At 38.3% G+C, this 17,220-nt stretch overlaps 1 protein-coding gene across 1 annotated transcript in view; it reads left to right on the top strand.

Moving 5' to 3' along the window:
* LOC128515923 (NLR family CARD domain-containing protein 3-like) overlaps positions 1-17,220 on the top strand; it is a 64,066-nt gene that overhangs the window by 15,548 nt on the left and 31,298 nt on the right. The window contains exons 4-8 of the mRNA XM_053490184.1: positions 940-1,056; positions 8,053-8,169; positions 8,872-10,638; positions 11,792-11,986; positions 15,707-15,880. Of these exons, the coding sequence (XP_053346159.1) occupies positions 940-1,056; positions 8,053-8,169; positions 8,872-10,638; positions 11,792-11,986; positions 15,707-15,880 (2,370 nt within the window). The remainder of the gene's footprint in view (positions 1-939; positions 1,057-8,052; positions 8,170-8,871; positions 10,639-11,791; positions 11,987-15,706; positions 15,881-17,220) is intronic.

Genomic DNA, 17,220 nt, shown 5'->3' with positions numbered 1-17,220 from the left:
ACTGGAGTGTACGTATATACAGCAGTTTACAGTAACTACCTTTAGATGGCTGCACTGTGGATCTGCTGTGAATTCTGGGTAGTGTGATCATGTTAAACACAGTTTCAGTATTATTTTTCCAAGTTCATGCAGAGAGAATGAGACGAGGCTGTTGGCCTGGTGTTTGTCCCGTGTGCTATGATTGGATCTTTCCTCAAAAAATTGATGTGGCGCAACGGAAAAACACCAAGTACACTAAAGCAGGGCTGCAACTAACGACTATTGTGATTATTGATTTAATATATTGATTACTGAAATGATTAATTGATTAATCAGACTAGTATTTGCACAATTACTCAATAGCTCTTATTCAGATTTCAGGTTTTAAATTTAGCTTTAGGTTGTTTTGTGCATGTGATAACTAACAATGAAGACAATAAAGATGAAAACTTCATTAAATAAACTTAATATTTATGTCTTTATGACAAAACTTAAAATCCAAGGTAAAGTAAAGTGACGTGTGAAGGGCCTGAGAGTGAGGTAAGTGAGAAAAGAACACACACCTGAGGAGTGTGTGTGTGTGAGAGAGAGAGAGAGAGAGAGAGAATGCTTGTACGTATTTGCAGAGCCAGTAACAAGGCCGCATGCTTGCGTGTGCATTTCCTATAAAAAGGTTGATTGATGAGAACTGGAAATGAAAACCAGACTGAGATCGACACACACTTAGTAATTATCCACATTCTCCTCAGAGTTATGAATCTATTCTCTCTATCCTGACAGCATTTGTGTGAGATCCTGAACATTGTCAATATTAAAAGAGTGTTTGAGGTGGAGCTCATGAAGGTTTTTAAATAGAAGTATCGTGATACGAATTGCTGCTCATATCGGGTCTCTCCTGGTATTCTGAATAATATTAGACAATTAATTTCTGTCTCTTGTCCACTCTATAATGTTGTACAGTAAACTCAAGAGAAAGAGATCAGACTCACCAGAACCCAGCTGTGTCTCCATGAAGAGTGACTGGTCTATGGATCCTCCTGCAACCTTTAAACGTGGAGACTCCTCATCTGTACACAGGTAACATCCCATAGTTCTCAGAGTTAAAGTCAAACACATTATCTGTTCATGGTGTAGTAATTAAGGATGTAACAATTGTGAAATTCTGGGCTGATGCTGATATTTAAAATTATAATGTGGTTGATGGCTAATACCGATGGTTGTTTGTTTGGTTACAGTTCTTGTGTATTTGATACAGAATACATTCTCGTGTGCACAATATAACAATCAGAAGTTTATTATAGTGGCTTTACAGTAATGCCAACTAATGCCAAAAGGGGGCATGTCTTCTTGTTAGTGTAAATTAAACTTGAATGTGTAGAGAAGAAGAGTGCTACGATGCTGCTCTAATTAACCTGCATGCTAAACCTGTTACTCCATAATAAGCGGTGTAAGGAATGATTATTGTATTCTGTGTTCCAGTCATGTATGACCGAGTGAATGTAGGCTTGTGGATCCTGGATTAATGTGAATGACATTTTATTTTGTTCAAGTTCAAGTAGGCTTTATTGTCACTTCAACCATATACAGTTAGTACACAGTGAAACGAAACAACGTTCCTCTAGGACCAAGGTGCTACATGCAACATAAACTCACAACATAAATTAACAGAGAAGCTAAACTAGCTAACTAAAAGGCCTAGTTAGCTGGCTAGCAGAGACAAGACAGATAGTCCTAACATAAATTTACAAAAACTAACTAAAACTAACTAACTAAGGAAGACTATATACAGGTTTTACAGACAACAGACAACATAAAGTGCATGTGCAAATGTGCAAACGAGCAACAACAAAGTGACAGTGCGACAACAACGACATATCAGAACATAAAATATGGTGTTAAGGTAGTAAACACAGCTGCAAGAATTGAGGAATTAGTGCAAAAAGTAATGAACATTGTGCAAAAGAGATAAACAGTGAAGCATTTACAGATTTGTGTGTACGATAGTTTGGTAGTGTAGGTCAGTGTGTCTGCGCTTGTGTTAATTAGTCAGTCCAGTGTCAATGTTTTGATGTAGTTGAGTTTTTGATGTTAAGCTGAGTGATAATGTTTGTGTGTGTGTGTGTATGTGTGTGTGTGTGTGTGTGTGTATATGTGTGTGTGTGTGTGTTTATCAGTTCAGTCCCTTTTTGTTGAGGAGATGGATGGCTTGTGAAAATAAAAGCTGTTGCACAGTCTGGATGTGTGTGCCCGAATGCTTCGGTACCTTTTTCCAGATGGCAGGAGTGTGGTGTGTGTGAGAGGGGTGTGTCCGATCAGCCACAATGCTGGTGGCTTTGCGGATGCAGCGTGTGGTGTAGATGTCTTCAATAGAGGAAAGAGAGACTCCGATGATGATCTTTGCTGTCCTCACTATCCGCTGTAGGGTTTTGTGGTCCGATATGGCACAATTCCCAAACCAGACAGTGATGCAGCCGCTCAGGATGCTCTCGATAGTCCCTCTATAGAAGGTGGTCAGGATCGGTGGTGGAAGCTGGGCCTTTCTCAGTCTTCTCAAAAAGAAGAGACGCTGTTGGGCTTTCTTGTGCAGGGAGCTGGTGTTGAGGGACCAGTTGAGGTCCTTCTCGAGGTGGACACCCAGGAATTTGGTGTTTTCGACAATCTCCACAGAGGAGCCATTGATGCTCAGCGGAGAATGGTCGCCTCATGTCCTCCTGAAGTCAACCACCATCTCCTTTGTCTTGTCAACATTCAGAGACAGGTTGTTGTCGTTACACCAGTCTGTTAGCCTCTGCACTTCCTCTCTGTATGCTGACTCGTCGTTCTTGCTAATGAGACCCACCACGGTCGTGTCATCAGCGAACTTAATGATGTGATTTGAACTGTGTGTTGCTACACAGTCGTGAGTCAGCAGTGTGAACAGCAGGGGACTGAGCACACAGCCTTGTGGGGCCCCAGTGCTCAGTGTGGTGGTGCTGGAGGTGCAGTTCCAGATCCGTACTGACTGAGGCCTTCCGGTCAGAAAGTCCAGGATCCAGTTGCAGAGGGAGGTGTTCAGGCCCAGCAGGCTCAGCTTCTCGATCAGTTGTTGGGGGATGATAGTGTTGAATGCTGAGCTGAAATCTATGTACAGCATTCGAACGTATGTATCCTTCTTGTTCAAGTGTGTAAGGGCAAGATGGAGTGTAGTGGAGATGGCATTGTCAGAGTAAAGGTACAGTGTGGAAATCCATATGCAAGTCAGTTATTGGCTCTTAATGCTAATAGGCTATGCTGGGGCTATTGCTAATATTGCAAATAATTAACATGTCCCAGCAAATGGTGTTGTACACTAGTAACCCAGTGTAAGGATCTTCCCTATGACGGAAACTTCAAAGCACTTGTGTATGTTTCTTTGGATAAGGACGTCTCCCAAAATCCTAACAGGAAATGAAAATGTTATATTAGGTGGTATTATGGTATTATAGTACCAGCTATAGGATCTTTCCCTTTTAGTTACAGCTGGATCAGCTACTATTGTCCCAGTCAGACCACAATTAACCAGCAGAAAACTGATGCGACAGAACAGATAAACTTTGACCTCTTCCAGCGGTGAATCTTAACTTATTTGCCGGGGCCGATATTGGCCGATTGCAGTCAACAATGTAAATATCAGCCGATACCAATGTACAGCCAATTAATCAGTGCATCCTAAATATTCTGTAATATTTAATCATATTACATTTTATGTAACACATAGAAATGAATAATAAAAAAATCTTGAATTAAAACAGAGTTTTTTTTTTCTCCAGTTCAACAAAATTTTTGTCATGTTGCGTTTACCATCGTGTTCTCTAAATGTTAATGAACTGATACAGAATTATTCGATTAAAATTAGGGCTAATTTTAGATTGTAGAATAAAGTGAATTTAGTTCCAATCGCTGTTTATCAACACCAACAGCATGACGGTGTCACTGACATGAAAAGAATAACGTAAGACAATCACCATTGAAAACATGCCAGATTGTGAAATGATGCAGTTAAACAGTAAAGCGAGGACGAGATAACACACTAAAAACATATGAGACGTGTCCCTAGACAGGTTACACAATAATGATTGTAATAAATTTATTTTTATCTGTAATGGCATCATACTGACATAAAGTCAAACTGTGACTGGGCCACATCAGCCTTTGTGTGAAACCCTGAAGGGACATACAGGTGCATCTCAATAAATTACAATATGATCGAAAAGTTGATTTATTTAATTAATTTAGTTAGAAATGTGAATCTCATATATTATATAGATTCATTACACACAGAATTATTGATATATTGGAAAAGTTTATTTCTTTTAATTTTGATTATTGTCTTATAGCTAATGAAACCCCAAAATTCAGTATCTCAGAAAATTTAAATATTGTGAAAAATTTCAATATTGGAGACTTGTGGTGTCACTCTCTAATCAGCTAATTAACCCAAAACACCTGCAATGGTTTCGAGAGCCTTTAAATGGTCTCTCAGTCTGTTTCAGTAGACTGGCTGTACACGGAGTTCTGTATTCAAGCACATTAAATAGAAAGTTGAATGGAAGGAATAAATGTGGTTCACAAGCAACAGGGTTAACCGCAGCCTTGAGAGGATTGTGAAATGAAGCCCATTCAAGAATTTGAGGGAGATTCACAAGGAGTGGACTGCAGCTGGAGTCAGTGCTTCAAGAGCCAACACACACGTTTTCAGGACATGGGCTACAACTGTCGCATCCCTTGTGTCAAGCCACTCTTGAACCAGAGACAACGCCAGAGGCGTCTTACCTGGGCTAAGGACAAAAAGGACTGGACTGTACTCACTGTGCCAAAGTCCTCTTTTCCGATAAGAGTAAATTTGCATTTTATTTGGAAATCAAGAGTCTGGAAGAAGAGAGGAGAGACACAGAATCCAAGTTGCTTGAGGTCCAGTGTAAAGTTTGTACAGTCACTGGTGGTTTGGGGAGCCATGTCATCTGCTGGTGTTGGTCCACTGTGGTCAGGTCCAAGGTCCAGCTGTCTATGAGGAAGTTTTAGAGCACTCCATGCTTCCCTTTACTGACCTGCTTTATGAAGATGCTGATTTAATTTTCCACCAAGATGTGGCACCTTTCCACGCTGCCAAAAGTTTTAACACCTGGTTCAGGGACCATTGTATCCCTGTGCTTAATTGGCCAGCAAACTTGCCTGACCTAAACTTTATAGAGAATCTAAGGGGTATTGTGAAGAAGAAGATGTGACACACCAGAGCCAGCAACACAGAAGAGCTGAAAGCCACTATCAGAGCAACCTGGTGTGTCATAAAATCTCATAAGTGCCACAGACTGATCGCCTCCATGCCACACTGCATGGCTGCAGTAATTCATGCAAAGGGTGCTCCGATGCAGTATTGAGTGCTGTAAATGTTCATACTTTTCAGTAGTCCAACACTTCTGTGTTAAAAATCTTTTTTTTTTTTTTTTTTAAATCAGTTTTAGGTAATATTCAAATTTTCTGAGATACTGAATTTCAGGGTTTTCATTAGCTGTAAGCCATAATCATCAAAACTAAAAGAAATCAACACTTTTAATATATTATTGTGTGTAATGAATTCATATAATATTTTGAATTAAATTACTGAAATAAATAAACTTTTCAATGATTGTCTAATTTATTGAAATGAGCCTGTAATCATAATTTATGATTTTTTAAACGCCCCCCCCCCCTTTTTTTCACATTTTTTAATATGAAAAAATGATTTGATGGTAGATTGTGCATTTAAAAAAATAAGAATAATAAATCAGTGTTATTATTGCTCCTCCTGCTGTCTGAAATCCCCCTGAAATGCTGGAGCATCCCACTAACCATTTTAACCACACAGGAAAATAATTGTGATTTTATTTTGTATATTTCCTTATCTTATATACAGTGGAACCTTGAATTGTGAGTAACTTAGTCTGCAAGCGTTTTGCAAGATAAGCAAAATGTTTAAATAAATTTAATAAATGGGCAAGGTCTTGATATACAAGTACTGTAGTACGCATGTTACGGGATTATGGGTAATCCATAATCAGCCTCGTTAATCCACTCATACAAAATTATTTATGGAAATTAGGACTAAACTCTAGGTTTACAGCAACCATATACAGGATAAGCAGTATAGAGAATGAACGAAACATTAGGACTAAAAGTTGTGCGTGCATCACTCGCATAGTTAACATCCGTGCACACATGTACTGTTTACTATAACATTGTGACCACGTATGTGTGTCTCTGCGTGCGTAAAGCAAGTGTCATTAGAGAGGTTCCTTGTTAAAGATTCAGAGAGTCTCTCTCTGTAAACAAGCAGAGATTCTGTTAGTGTGTATGTATGTGTGCGAGTGTCATTAGAGAGGTTCCATGACATGCGCGCACACACACACACAATCACTGCTGTAAAATAAAGTAAGTCATTCTACACAGTAGGCCCTCACTCCTCTCGTCGTAGTTAAGCTTTACACACACATAAACAGCACGTGCTCATACAAACACACACAAATGGAAACACTGCTCTGTTTGGATTTATTTTAACTTTTTTCAAAAGTAGAGTATAATTTATGCTTTATATTTTTTATTAATTATTTTTGTATGAATATTTTTGTCTTGTGGAATAAATAATTTACATTTAGGCATTTGGCAGATGCTCTTATCAGAGTTTCCATTATTTCTTATGGAGGAAATTTACTTATACTGTATATACAGTGGAACCTTGAATTAGGAGCATAATTTGTTCCAGAAGCTGACTCGTATTTCAAAACACTCGTAAACCAAATTTAATTTTCCCATAAGAAATAACAGAAACTCAAATTATTTGTTCCACTGCCCCAAAAAATAAATACATAAAAATAATTAACACAAAATATAAAGTAAAAATAAAACAAATTAATCTGCACTTTAACTTTTAAAAAAGGTAAAAATAAATGGTGTTCAATGATACACGCGGACACAGAGCAGGCAAAGAGCAGGCTGAGCCTTGAGCAGAGAGTGAAAATGGATTTTTAACCCCTCTAATGCGACTTGCTTTTGCTTTACACACGTGCTGTACACACACCCATACGGACACAAAATAAAATATGTTTTATGTCCACACACGTGGTCACAGTGTTATAGTAAACAGTGCACGCGTGCACATATGTTGATTATACCAGTAATACTGCGCACTAAGACCCAGCAGGGGAGACGATTCCACAGTGCAAGAAAGAGAAAAAACGTTGGCTCAGTTGTGATCACATGTTGCTCGGTGTCACAACAAGAAGTGCGTGCGTGATACACACTACTCGGTGCTTGTAAACCAAGACTTGCTCGTTTTTCAAGTCAAAATTTATTAAAAATCTTTGCTCGTCTTTCGGAAAACACGCAAACCGCGTTACTCTCAATCCGAGGTTCCATTGTATATGATTTGAGTGTTTTGATATACAAGCACGCTTCCGGAAAGAAATTATGCTCGCAATCCAAGATTTGACTGTAATTAATTTCTGGTTACTCCACCACCAGTACAAACACACTGTGCTTCTGAATGGTGTTAGACACGAGTGTGACTTACATCAAGCACAGCCCACAGGTGTTGATTTTAATCTGCATTTTAGATCGTGATCAAGCCAACTGTGATAGAAACTGGAGTGTGCGTATATACAGTACAGCAGTTTACAGTAACTACCCTCAGATGGATGGACTTTGGATCTGCTGTGAATTCTGGGTAGTGTGATCATGTTAAAGTTATCTAGACGGGACGAGATGAAGATGTTGGCCTGGTGTTTGCTCCTTGTAGCATAATGTGATTTGAGAGGATAGCATAATCTGATTGACTTAATTTTATATTTGTAATTAGGAATGCTTTGAAGCAGTTAGGTTTTTTCTCTGTAACATTGTGCTCCCTGTGCTACTAGCACTGATGCTCTCATCTAGTGTGTATGACGAGGTAGAGCTGATAAAAATATGAAATGGAAGTATTGCGCCACAAATGAGCTGCAAGTTCATCTCTCCTAGTCTTTTGAATCACAAAATTACTGAGAACTAAATTCTGTCTAATGTCCACTTTATAATGTTTTATAGGAAACTCCAGATAAAGAGATCAGACTCTCCAGAACCCAGCTGTGTCTCCGTGAAGAGTGATGCGTCTATGGAGCATCCTAGAAACTTTAAACGTGGAGACGCCTCATCTGTACACAGGTAACATCCCATAGTTCTTAAAGTTAAAGCCAAACACATTATCTGTTCATTCTGTATGATGTAGTAATATTCTGTTACATCTCAAATGACTGTGCAGAAAAAAATAGTAAACCTCAAATTAAAATAGGCAGATTTTTTTTCCAGTTCTACAATATTTTTCTACAAATGTTAATCCACTCATACAAAATTATTTATTGAAATTAGGACTAAACTCTAGGTTTACAGCAACTATATACAGGATAAGCAGTATAGAGAATGAACGAAACATTAGGACTAAAAGTTAGGCTGTAGTATTTAAGTGGTTGAAGTTATTGTCTTCAAAATATTTTTGTTCCCAGTGATCCACAGAAGACACGAGACGGAAACAAAAAGATCATTATTACTATATACCAACTTAAATAATTATTTTGATTGTGTTGAGCTGTTTTACGACAATGACAATTGTTAAAATCACTATACAAATAAAATTGAATTTAATTATTACAGATACAGGGTAAGATCAACACTAACTACATCACACACTGGTGTTAAAAACCTCTCTGCTGTTATTTCATACAAAGTGATTTGATAATAGCAAACATACAGGAGATATACAAAGTAACAAAATCATAAAGAACTGCCTGTGGTAACCACTCAGAAAAAGTGATCTTTAATAATTAAGCCCCATGTCTCACCATGTCTTCCTACTTCACCCTGTCACAGACACGACTTGGAATCTGCTGCTGATAATGAATTCCAGAAAAAGTTAAAATTAAATCTGATAAAGAAGTTTGAGTGTGTAAATGGAGTGATAATAAATCAGGAAAACCGAGCTCTCCTGAATGAGATCTACACTGAGCTCTACATCACAGAGGGAGACAGTGGAGACGTCAATAAAGAACATGAGGTGAGACAGATTGAGGCAGCATTTAGGAGAAGAACAACAGAGGAAAGGCCAATCAAATGCAATGACATCTTTAAGTCCTTATCTGATCAAGACAAACCCATCAGAACTGTGCTGACAAAGGGAGTCGCTGGCATCGGAAAAACAGTCTCTGTGCAGAAGTTCATTTTGGACTGGGCTGAAGGGAAAACAAATCAGGACATCCCCCTCATATTTCCACTTCCTTTCAGAGAGCTGAATCTGATAAAGGACCAGAAACTGAGTATGATGGAGCTCCTTCATGTCGTTTTTAAGGAAACAAAAGAAACAGAAATGTCCAGTTTGGAAAAAGTTCTGTTAATTTTTGATGGATTGGATGAGTGTCGTTTCTCTCTGGATTTCCAGAACACAGTGAGTGTGTGTGATGTAACTGAATCAGTATCAGTGCCTGTGCTGCTGATAAACCTGATCAAAGGGAATCTGCTTCCCTCTGCTCTCATCTGGATCACCTCCCGACCAGCAGCAGCTGATCAAATCCCCTCTGAGTGTGTCGATCGATTCACAGAGGTACGAGGGTTCAGTGACCCACAGAAGGAGGAGTACTTCAGAAAGAGGATCAGTGATCAGAGCCTGGCCAATAACATCATCGCACACCTGAAGTCACTAAAAAGCTTCTACATCATGTGCCACATCCCAGTCTTCTGCTGGATTTCAGCTGCTGTTCTAGAGAGAATGTTGGGTGAAGCAGAGAGTGGAGAGATCCCCAAGACTCTGACTCAAATGTACACACACTTCCTCATCATTCAGATAAACATCATAAGAGAAAAGTACTCAGAGAAGCAGGAGAGTGATGGAGAAATGTTTCTCAAATTGGGACGACTGGCTTTTCAGCAGCTAGAGAAACACAACCTGATCTTCTATGAAAAAGACCTAAGAGAGTGTGACATTGATGTGAGAGAAGCAGCAGTGTACTCAGGTGTGTGTACGCAGATCTTCAGAGAGGAGTTTGGGCTTCACCAGAGTAAAGTGTACTGCTTTGTTCATCTGAGTATTCAAGAACATCTCGCAGCTCTGTATGTGCACCTGATGTTCATGAGGGAAAAGAAAAATGTTCTTAAACAGAATCGGTCCTTTATTACAATATCAGATGTACACAGGAGTGCTGTAGATGAGTCCTTAAACAGTCAGAAAGGACATCTGGATCTTTTCCTCCGCTTTCTTCTGGGTCTCTCACTGGAGTCCAATCAGAAACTTTTACATGTCTTAGTAACACAGACAGGAAGTAGCTCACAGAGCAAAGAGGAAACAGTTCAGTACATTAAGATGAAAATCAGTGGAGATCTTCCTACAGAGAAATCCATTAATCTGTTCCACTGTCTGAATGAACTGGGTGATGATTCTCTAGTGGAGGAAATCCAACACTACCTGAAATCTGGAAAACAAAGTGAACTCTCTCCTTCACAGTGGTCTGCTCTGGTGTTTGTGTTACTGACATCAGCAGAGGAGCTGGAGGAATTTGACCTGAATAAATATATCAGTCCAGAGAAGATAACAGAAGATGTTCTTGTGAAGTTGATGCCTATGATTGCAGCATCGAGAAAAGCAATGTAAGTAAATCTGTATAAATATGGTTTACTGTACAAAGAGAGAAACTGAAAACACTTTGATAAATATGTATTTTAAGATGTTTTGAGCTTCAGTTGATCCAGAGTGGTGGTAATGTGAATAAATAAATAGATAAAAAGAAAAGAACTATTACATGAACAAATAAACAAGACTTAAGGGCAGATATTAAATGTGTAGAAGACAGTTTCTGTCAATTGAAGAGAAAAACACTTTGTAAGTCTTTAATTTATGCCTTGATGTCTGAAGTAATAAGAATTCATTAAAGTTATGATTTATTATAACAGTAAAGTTGGTTTCATACTAGATATTTAACATAAATTCTCACCACTTGGTTCAGAGGAGAGCCTGTAATAATCCCGTAAAAAAAAAAAAAAACTGTTTTCTATCACATAAACATTGTCAATTTCATACACATTGCAACATTTTTTTATTAAACATAAGTTAGATTATAAGTGCAACTATGCACGCACTGAGCAAATTTCATTATTAGTTTGACACATTTAAATGAAAAAGACAAATTTATTGAAGACCCTCCACCACACAAAACGAAACCCAACAGACCCCTGTCACTGTATTGTGAGTTAGAGCAGTGAGAGAGTTGGAGGATGGTATTGAACTTAAGCAACCAAATTAATTTTTTTCCCAACTAATAAGGATTTGAAGAACAAATGGCACTCATTTATTTATTTATTTATTTATTATTGCCTGATAAAAATGCTCTGGCATTTATTCTAAAAGTGTGTGTGTGTGTGTGTGTGTGTGTGTGAATGAATGTGAGTGTGTGAGCCCATGAACGAATCTAGTGTTTATTACTAATATACAGTTTCAGAGAAAACACTTTCAGTGTGTTTGAGGTGAGCTTTTTGGAACAGTGTAGTACACACACATATGTGAACTCATGAAAAACAGTACAATATGGAGCTTTAAATTAGCATCTACATCTTAATTTACACTGCAAGTCGATTCTGAGCCGCTCTGACTGTGAATTACTATTACAGCACTTATCTGTTTTGTCTAACTGCTGTTTGTGCTTTTGATGTTTATAAAAATGAGAAGGTGCAGTGAAAGCTTTGAGGATCTGTTTGATCATTTGTACTAGTGTTAGTTCATTATGTCTTATTTAATTTCCTTTAGTATCAGGTGTGATAGAATTAAAGAGAGAAGTGGTGATGCTCTGGTCTCAGTGCTCAACTCAGAAACCTCCAGTCTGAGAGAACTGCATCTGACTGTGAAGACACTCGACCTGTCTTGGAATAAACTAACAGACTCGGGAATGAAGCGTCTCTCTGCTCTACTGGAGAATCCACAATGTATAGTAGAGACACTGAGGTAAGATCATCTCTTTGAGTCACAATAACTCCCTAAAAGCAGCAGTTAATAGTTTATTCAGTGTTTTAGCAACTGACATTTTTCGGTAAGATTACAGCATGCAGAACAAATACATTACTACTACTAATAATAAACTTAAACAGACCTACAGTTAGATCCTCGTTCACTAAAATACTGTTAAACACATAATAAATTCTATAAAATGTAGCTCATTACATTTAACTTTTCTTAAAATAAATTTTTTTTATTGATTTTTAGACAGAGACATACCAAAGCAAACATGTACGTTTCAAGAATTAAACTATAAATTTATATGGAAATTAACGGAAGGGTCCACATACCTGTTGACATTTCAAGTCTGAATCATGGATTAAGTGAATCTTCTCCAAAGACAAACAAGACATAATATCCCAGAGCGACTGGGCATGAGTGGGTGAGGTGACATCCCTCCACTTAAATAAAAGAGAGCGCTGGGACAGTAGGGATGCAAAGGACAATAATCATAATCTTAATCTTCCTCTCCAGTTATGCCAAAAAGAGCAATCATGGGGTCTGGTTCATGATTGCAATTTAGTATGTAAGGCAGGATTTGAAAGACACCCCTCCAGATTTTTTTTAAATTAATGGAAATTTGGTATTGAAGAGCTAATTCAATTCAATTTTATTTTATTTGTATAGCGCTTTTAACAATGGTCATTGTCTCAAAGCAGCCTCACAAAAATGAAAGAGATTTTTAAAAAAAGAAAATTTATGGAAGTGTGTATGTGTGAAAAAAAATGTGTGTGTGTGTGTGTAGATAATAATGAGAGTGTCTTTCTTGCAAATATCTTAAAATGAGATTTGGGTAGGTTAAATCTTTTAGACAACTGTTCAAACGAAGGAAACTTACGATCAATAAAAGATCTTTGCCTTGATACCCTTACTGTACCAATTTTGCAACACTGAATCACGTAAAGAAAGTTGAGGAAGATGTTTAGAAACAATAGGACTGGAGAGTAAAAAGCCCAAACAACTACTGTACTTTCTAAACTGAGACCATACTCAAAGTATGTCTAATAACTGAATTATTAATTGATTTAATTCAGGGGATGGGGAGTGCAAATCCAAGAATTGCAGAGACAGAGAGGTTTTTGACAGAGTTTATCTCCATTTCCAACCAGGCAGGCCGTTTAAAATATGACCAAAAAGTGGGACATTAAATGTTTGCTGCCTAGTAGTAAAAACAAAACTGGGTAGAGCCATTCATTTTAATGACATTAATTTGGCCCACCAGGTACATGGACAATGGCTTATTTCTGTTTTTGTTTGATTCAGCAACCCAACAAAATCTTCTTTTAAAGTGCATTTTCTTCTTGTAACTGTGATACCAAGATAGGTAAACAGATTTTTCACCATCTTGAAAGGAAGATTGTACATTTCTGTTGTTAGTGCTGCACAATTTAGAAGAAAAGGTTAGCTTTCGTGCAAATTTTATTTATATCCAGAGAAATGCCTGAAGTCACTAAGCAATGACAGAAAAGATGGCAGGGAGTGGATTGAATCTGATATAAAAAGTACACGATCATCTGCATGAAGAAAGACTTTATGTTCTACTCCCTGCCTCCAAATCCCAGATATATCACTGCAATTACAAAATGTAATTGCTAATGGCTCAATGGCAAGGTCATAGAGCAATGGGCTAAGAGGACACCCTTGATGAGTGTTACGACCCGCAAGATGTTGGTCACTGTATGTGTTTTGTTCGTGTCTGTGTTGCTGTGTTTTCTCGCACGCATGTATATTGTCTAGGTCACGAGCCTCTCCAGACTCCACTCCAGGTTCTCCGACTGTCGCTACATGGGTGTCTACCTGACCTTCTGCATGGTTGCTTCCGCCCTGAGAGTGATGTCTAGTGATGGGTTGTTCATAAATGTGCTCTGAATCCTCTTAACTGATTAGCTAACAGTTTCCAGGATTTGTCACCATAAGTGTAAAGTTGATCCTTACTCTTTAGTAATTGACGTTAAATTACATGTGTTGAGAACAAATTTAGTTTGAAGTTCTACACATTTTTTTTCATAGGAATCAGGATTTTTAATTAGAGCATATTGTTCATTTATTTCTTTAATTTGGTCGGCCAATTCGTTTCACTCTTTATATGCCTATCTTTACATATTTGCAGTGTATGAGATTATTTGCCCTATAAGGTAGGCTTTCAGAGCATCCCAAACAGTTAAACTTGACGTTTCAGGTGTTTCATTTGTGTATAAGAATACATGTATAAGATTAAGAATATAGTCTGGTCTTCCATAAATTTTATAAAATCATCATCTGCTAGTAAGGATGAATTAAAGTGCCAGTTGTTTTTGATTTGAGGGAGATTAGGAAGGTTTATAGACATGACATATCTGGAGCATGATCCTATAACTGCTTTGACCTGTCAATGCTCTGATAAGCATGAAAATTATATTATTGAAATATTTAATTTACATAAACTAAGAATTTTAACACTCCCATACTGAAATCTCTTAATGAAGAGTACAATAGTGGTGTACTGTGTAGTTTTCGGCAGGCTATCAATGTATTTTTGTGCATCTTTTACCAGCGTAGCCACTTCTTCTGTCCGGTAGCGAGTTATCCGGAGCCATGCTGGATACAGAAGAGAAGGCAGGAGTCCATGGTTGGCTAACTCCGTCATGACTTCTCTATACTCTGCTCGCTGACTTAAAACTTGGGGAGCGTAGTCTTTCATGACACAGATCTGCTATACGTGATATTCCAGCTTCAATCTCCACCTCAGCACAGAGATTAGACTGTTAGATCGGTCACAGTGTCATCGTTTTCCGGTTTTAACACTTCTAGTAGCAAAAAAAAAAATATTATGTGGGGTAAAGTATAAAAATATAATACCCTAAATAGTAAATTTAACATCCAGGGACGAATAAAAGAAATTAAGGCTTGACGGAGCATCTATCTACCACTTCTGCTGTAGTTCAGTTGGCTTTGTAACTTGTGGAGCTCCAGCGATGCAGCAAAGTTGAAAGCAGCTGTTTTTCTTATTGTTAAAGGTGAAAGTAAAGTTGCAGGAAAGACAAACACGTGTGTGATGCTGCTGGGTAACACTGATTGATTTTACACTGATGAGCGATGTGATCTATTCTGTTTTTATGGTCTCACCAAGAGGGTCAAACCAGAGATTTACTTTGTAGTCACATCACACCAGAGATCAGCCTGAGAGAGAGAATAAAGTGGATCCTTTATTTAGTTCACTATGTGTCAACAGCTGCTTTCAACTTTGCTGCATCGCCGGAGCTCCACAAGTTACAAAGCCGACTGAACTGCAGCAGAAGTGGTAGATAGATGCTCCGTCAATTCTTAATTTCTTCACTCTTTTATTCGTCCCTGGATAATAAATTTATTATTTAGGGTATTTAGGATTAGGGTACAGTATCTGGTGTTATATGACTGTACTTTAATTTAAGATGTCCACTTTTTTTTTTTTTACCCAATAACATAATAAAAAAAACAATAATAACAACAAACCAGTAATCAGATATGGAAAGTAATTAATGTTAATTCTCCTCAAAGTAATCCTTTACACTTTAGAATTTAATTAAGAATTTAATTCATGGTGATGTCCAGTTACAGCTGCTAATAGAGATGAGATAAACTAAATATAACACTCGGTATAAATCGAGATGTAAATCTGTTGATGAAGTGTGTGTCATTGTGTGTCTGCAGGTTGTATAAGTGTGATGTCTCAGGTGAAGGCTGTGCTGCTCTGACTTTAGCTCTGAGATCAAACCCCTCACACCTGAGAGAACTGGATCTGTCTCTAAATAATGTAAAAGATTCGGGAGTGAAGAGTCTCTCTGCTGTACTGGAGAATCCTGACTGTAAACTGGAGGAACTGAAGTAAGATTCAAATTCAAATTCAAATTCAAATTTTATTTGTCACATACACAAACATACACAGTACGAAATGTAGTGAAATGCATTATACGACTGCCATTGACCCTAAAAGAGAATTAAAGTTTACAAATAAGAAATAAATATAAATAAAAGAATACGATAGGAATAAAAAAAAAAAAAAATTAAACTAGGAAAAAAAATAGAACTAAAAATAAAAATAGAAATATGATGTGCATAAAAATAGAAATATACTGTACATAGAAATATGATGTGCATAAAAATAGAAATATACTGTACAAATTGAAATATACTGTACTGGGTGTGCAAATATGCATAGAACAAAGTGTCTTTGTGCAGAGGTTATTAAAGTGTCTTTGTGCAATGGTCCAGGATGTAAATGTACAACATGTAGTGTAGATATGAAGGAAGGTGAGCGTGTAATTGTCCATAGTGTTCATTGATGTAAAAAGATTGATAGATTTGATCAATTATGAAAAGATTGTGTTAGTTCTGCATAGTGGTGTGGTTGTGGTTGAGAGACCTTATCGCCTGCGGGAAGAAGCTCCTCCTTAGCCTCTCTGTGTTGGCCTTCAAGGAGCGGAATCGCTTCCCAGACCGCAACAGAGTAAACAGTCCGTTATTGGGGTGGCTGAGGTCCTTCACGATCTTCCTGGCCTTGGTCAAGCACCGCTTGCTGTAGATCGAGTGCAGGTCAGGGAGCTCGATGCGGATGATGCGCTCAGCTGATCGCACCACCCTCTGTAGAGCTTGTCTGTCCTGCATGGTGCTGTTCCCGAACCAGGTCGTAATATTTCCCGTCAGGATGCTCTCTATGGTGCAGGAGTAGAAATTCCTGAGCACCTTGGAGGGCAGTCTAAAGTCTCTCAAGCGTCTGAGGTGGTAGAGACGCTGCCGGGCCTTTTTTACCACGGTGTTGATGTAACAGGACCATGCCAGGTCCTTTGGATGTGAACACCGAGGTATCTGAAGCTGTCCACTCTCTCCACTGGGCTCCTGTTGATGACGGGGGTCTGGTAGTTCCTCACCTGCTTTGTACTGAAGTCCACAATCAGCTCCTTTGTCTTACTGATGTTCAGGAGGAGATTGTTTCTCTGGCACCAGTTCTCCAGATTTCCAACCTCCTCCAGGTAGGCCGTCTCATCGTTGTTCATGATCAGGCCCACCACAACAGTGTCGTCAGCAAACTTGATGATGGTGGTGGAGCTGGTAGTGGCCACGCAGTCGTGGGTGTACAGAGAGTACAGCAGGGGGCTCAGAACACAACCCTGGGGGGCTCCAGTGCTGAGAGTGAGGGAGGCTGAGACATGTCCGCCCATCCTTAC

Source organism: Clarias gariepinus, chromosome 28 (genome assembly GCF_024256425.1).
Source record: "Clarias gariepinus isolate MV-2021 ecotype Netherlands chromosome 28, CGAR_prim_01v2, whole genome shotgun sequence".
NCBI lineage: Eukaryota > Metazoa > Chordata > Actinopteri > Siluriformes > Clariidae > Clarias > Clarias gariepinus.
The sequence above is the reverse complement of the archived record's forward strand: the minus strand, read 5'-3'. Positions and strand labels throughout refer to the sequence as shown.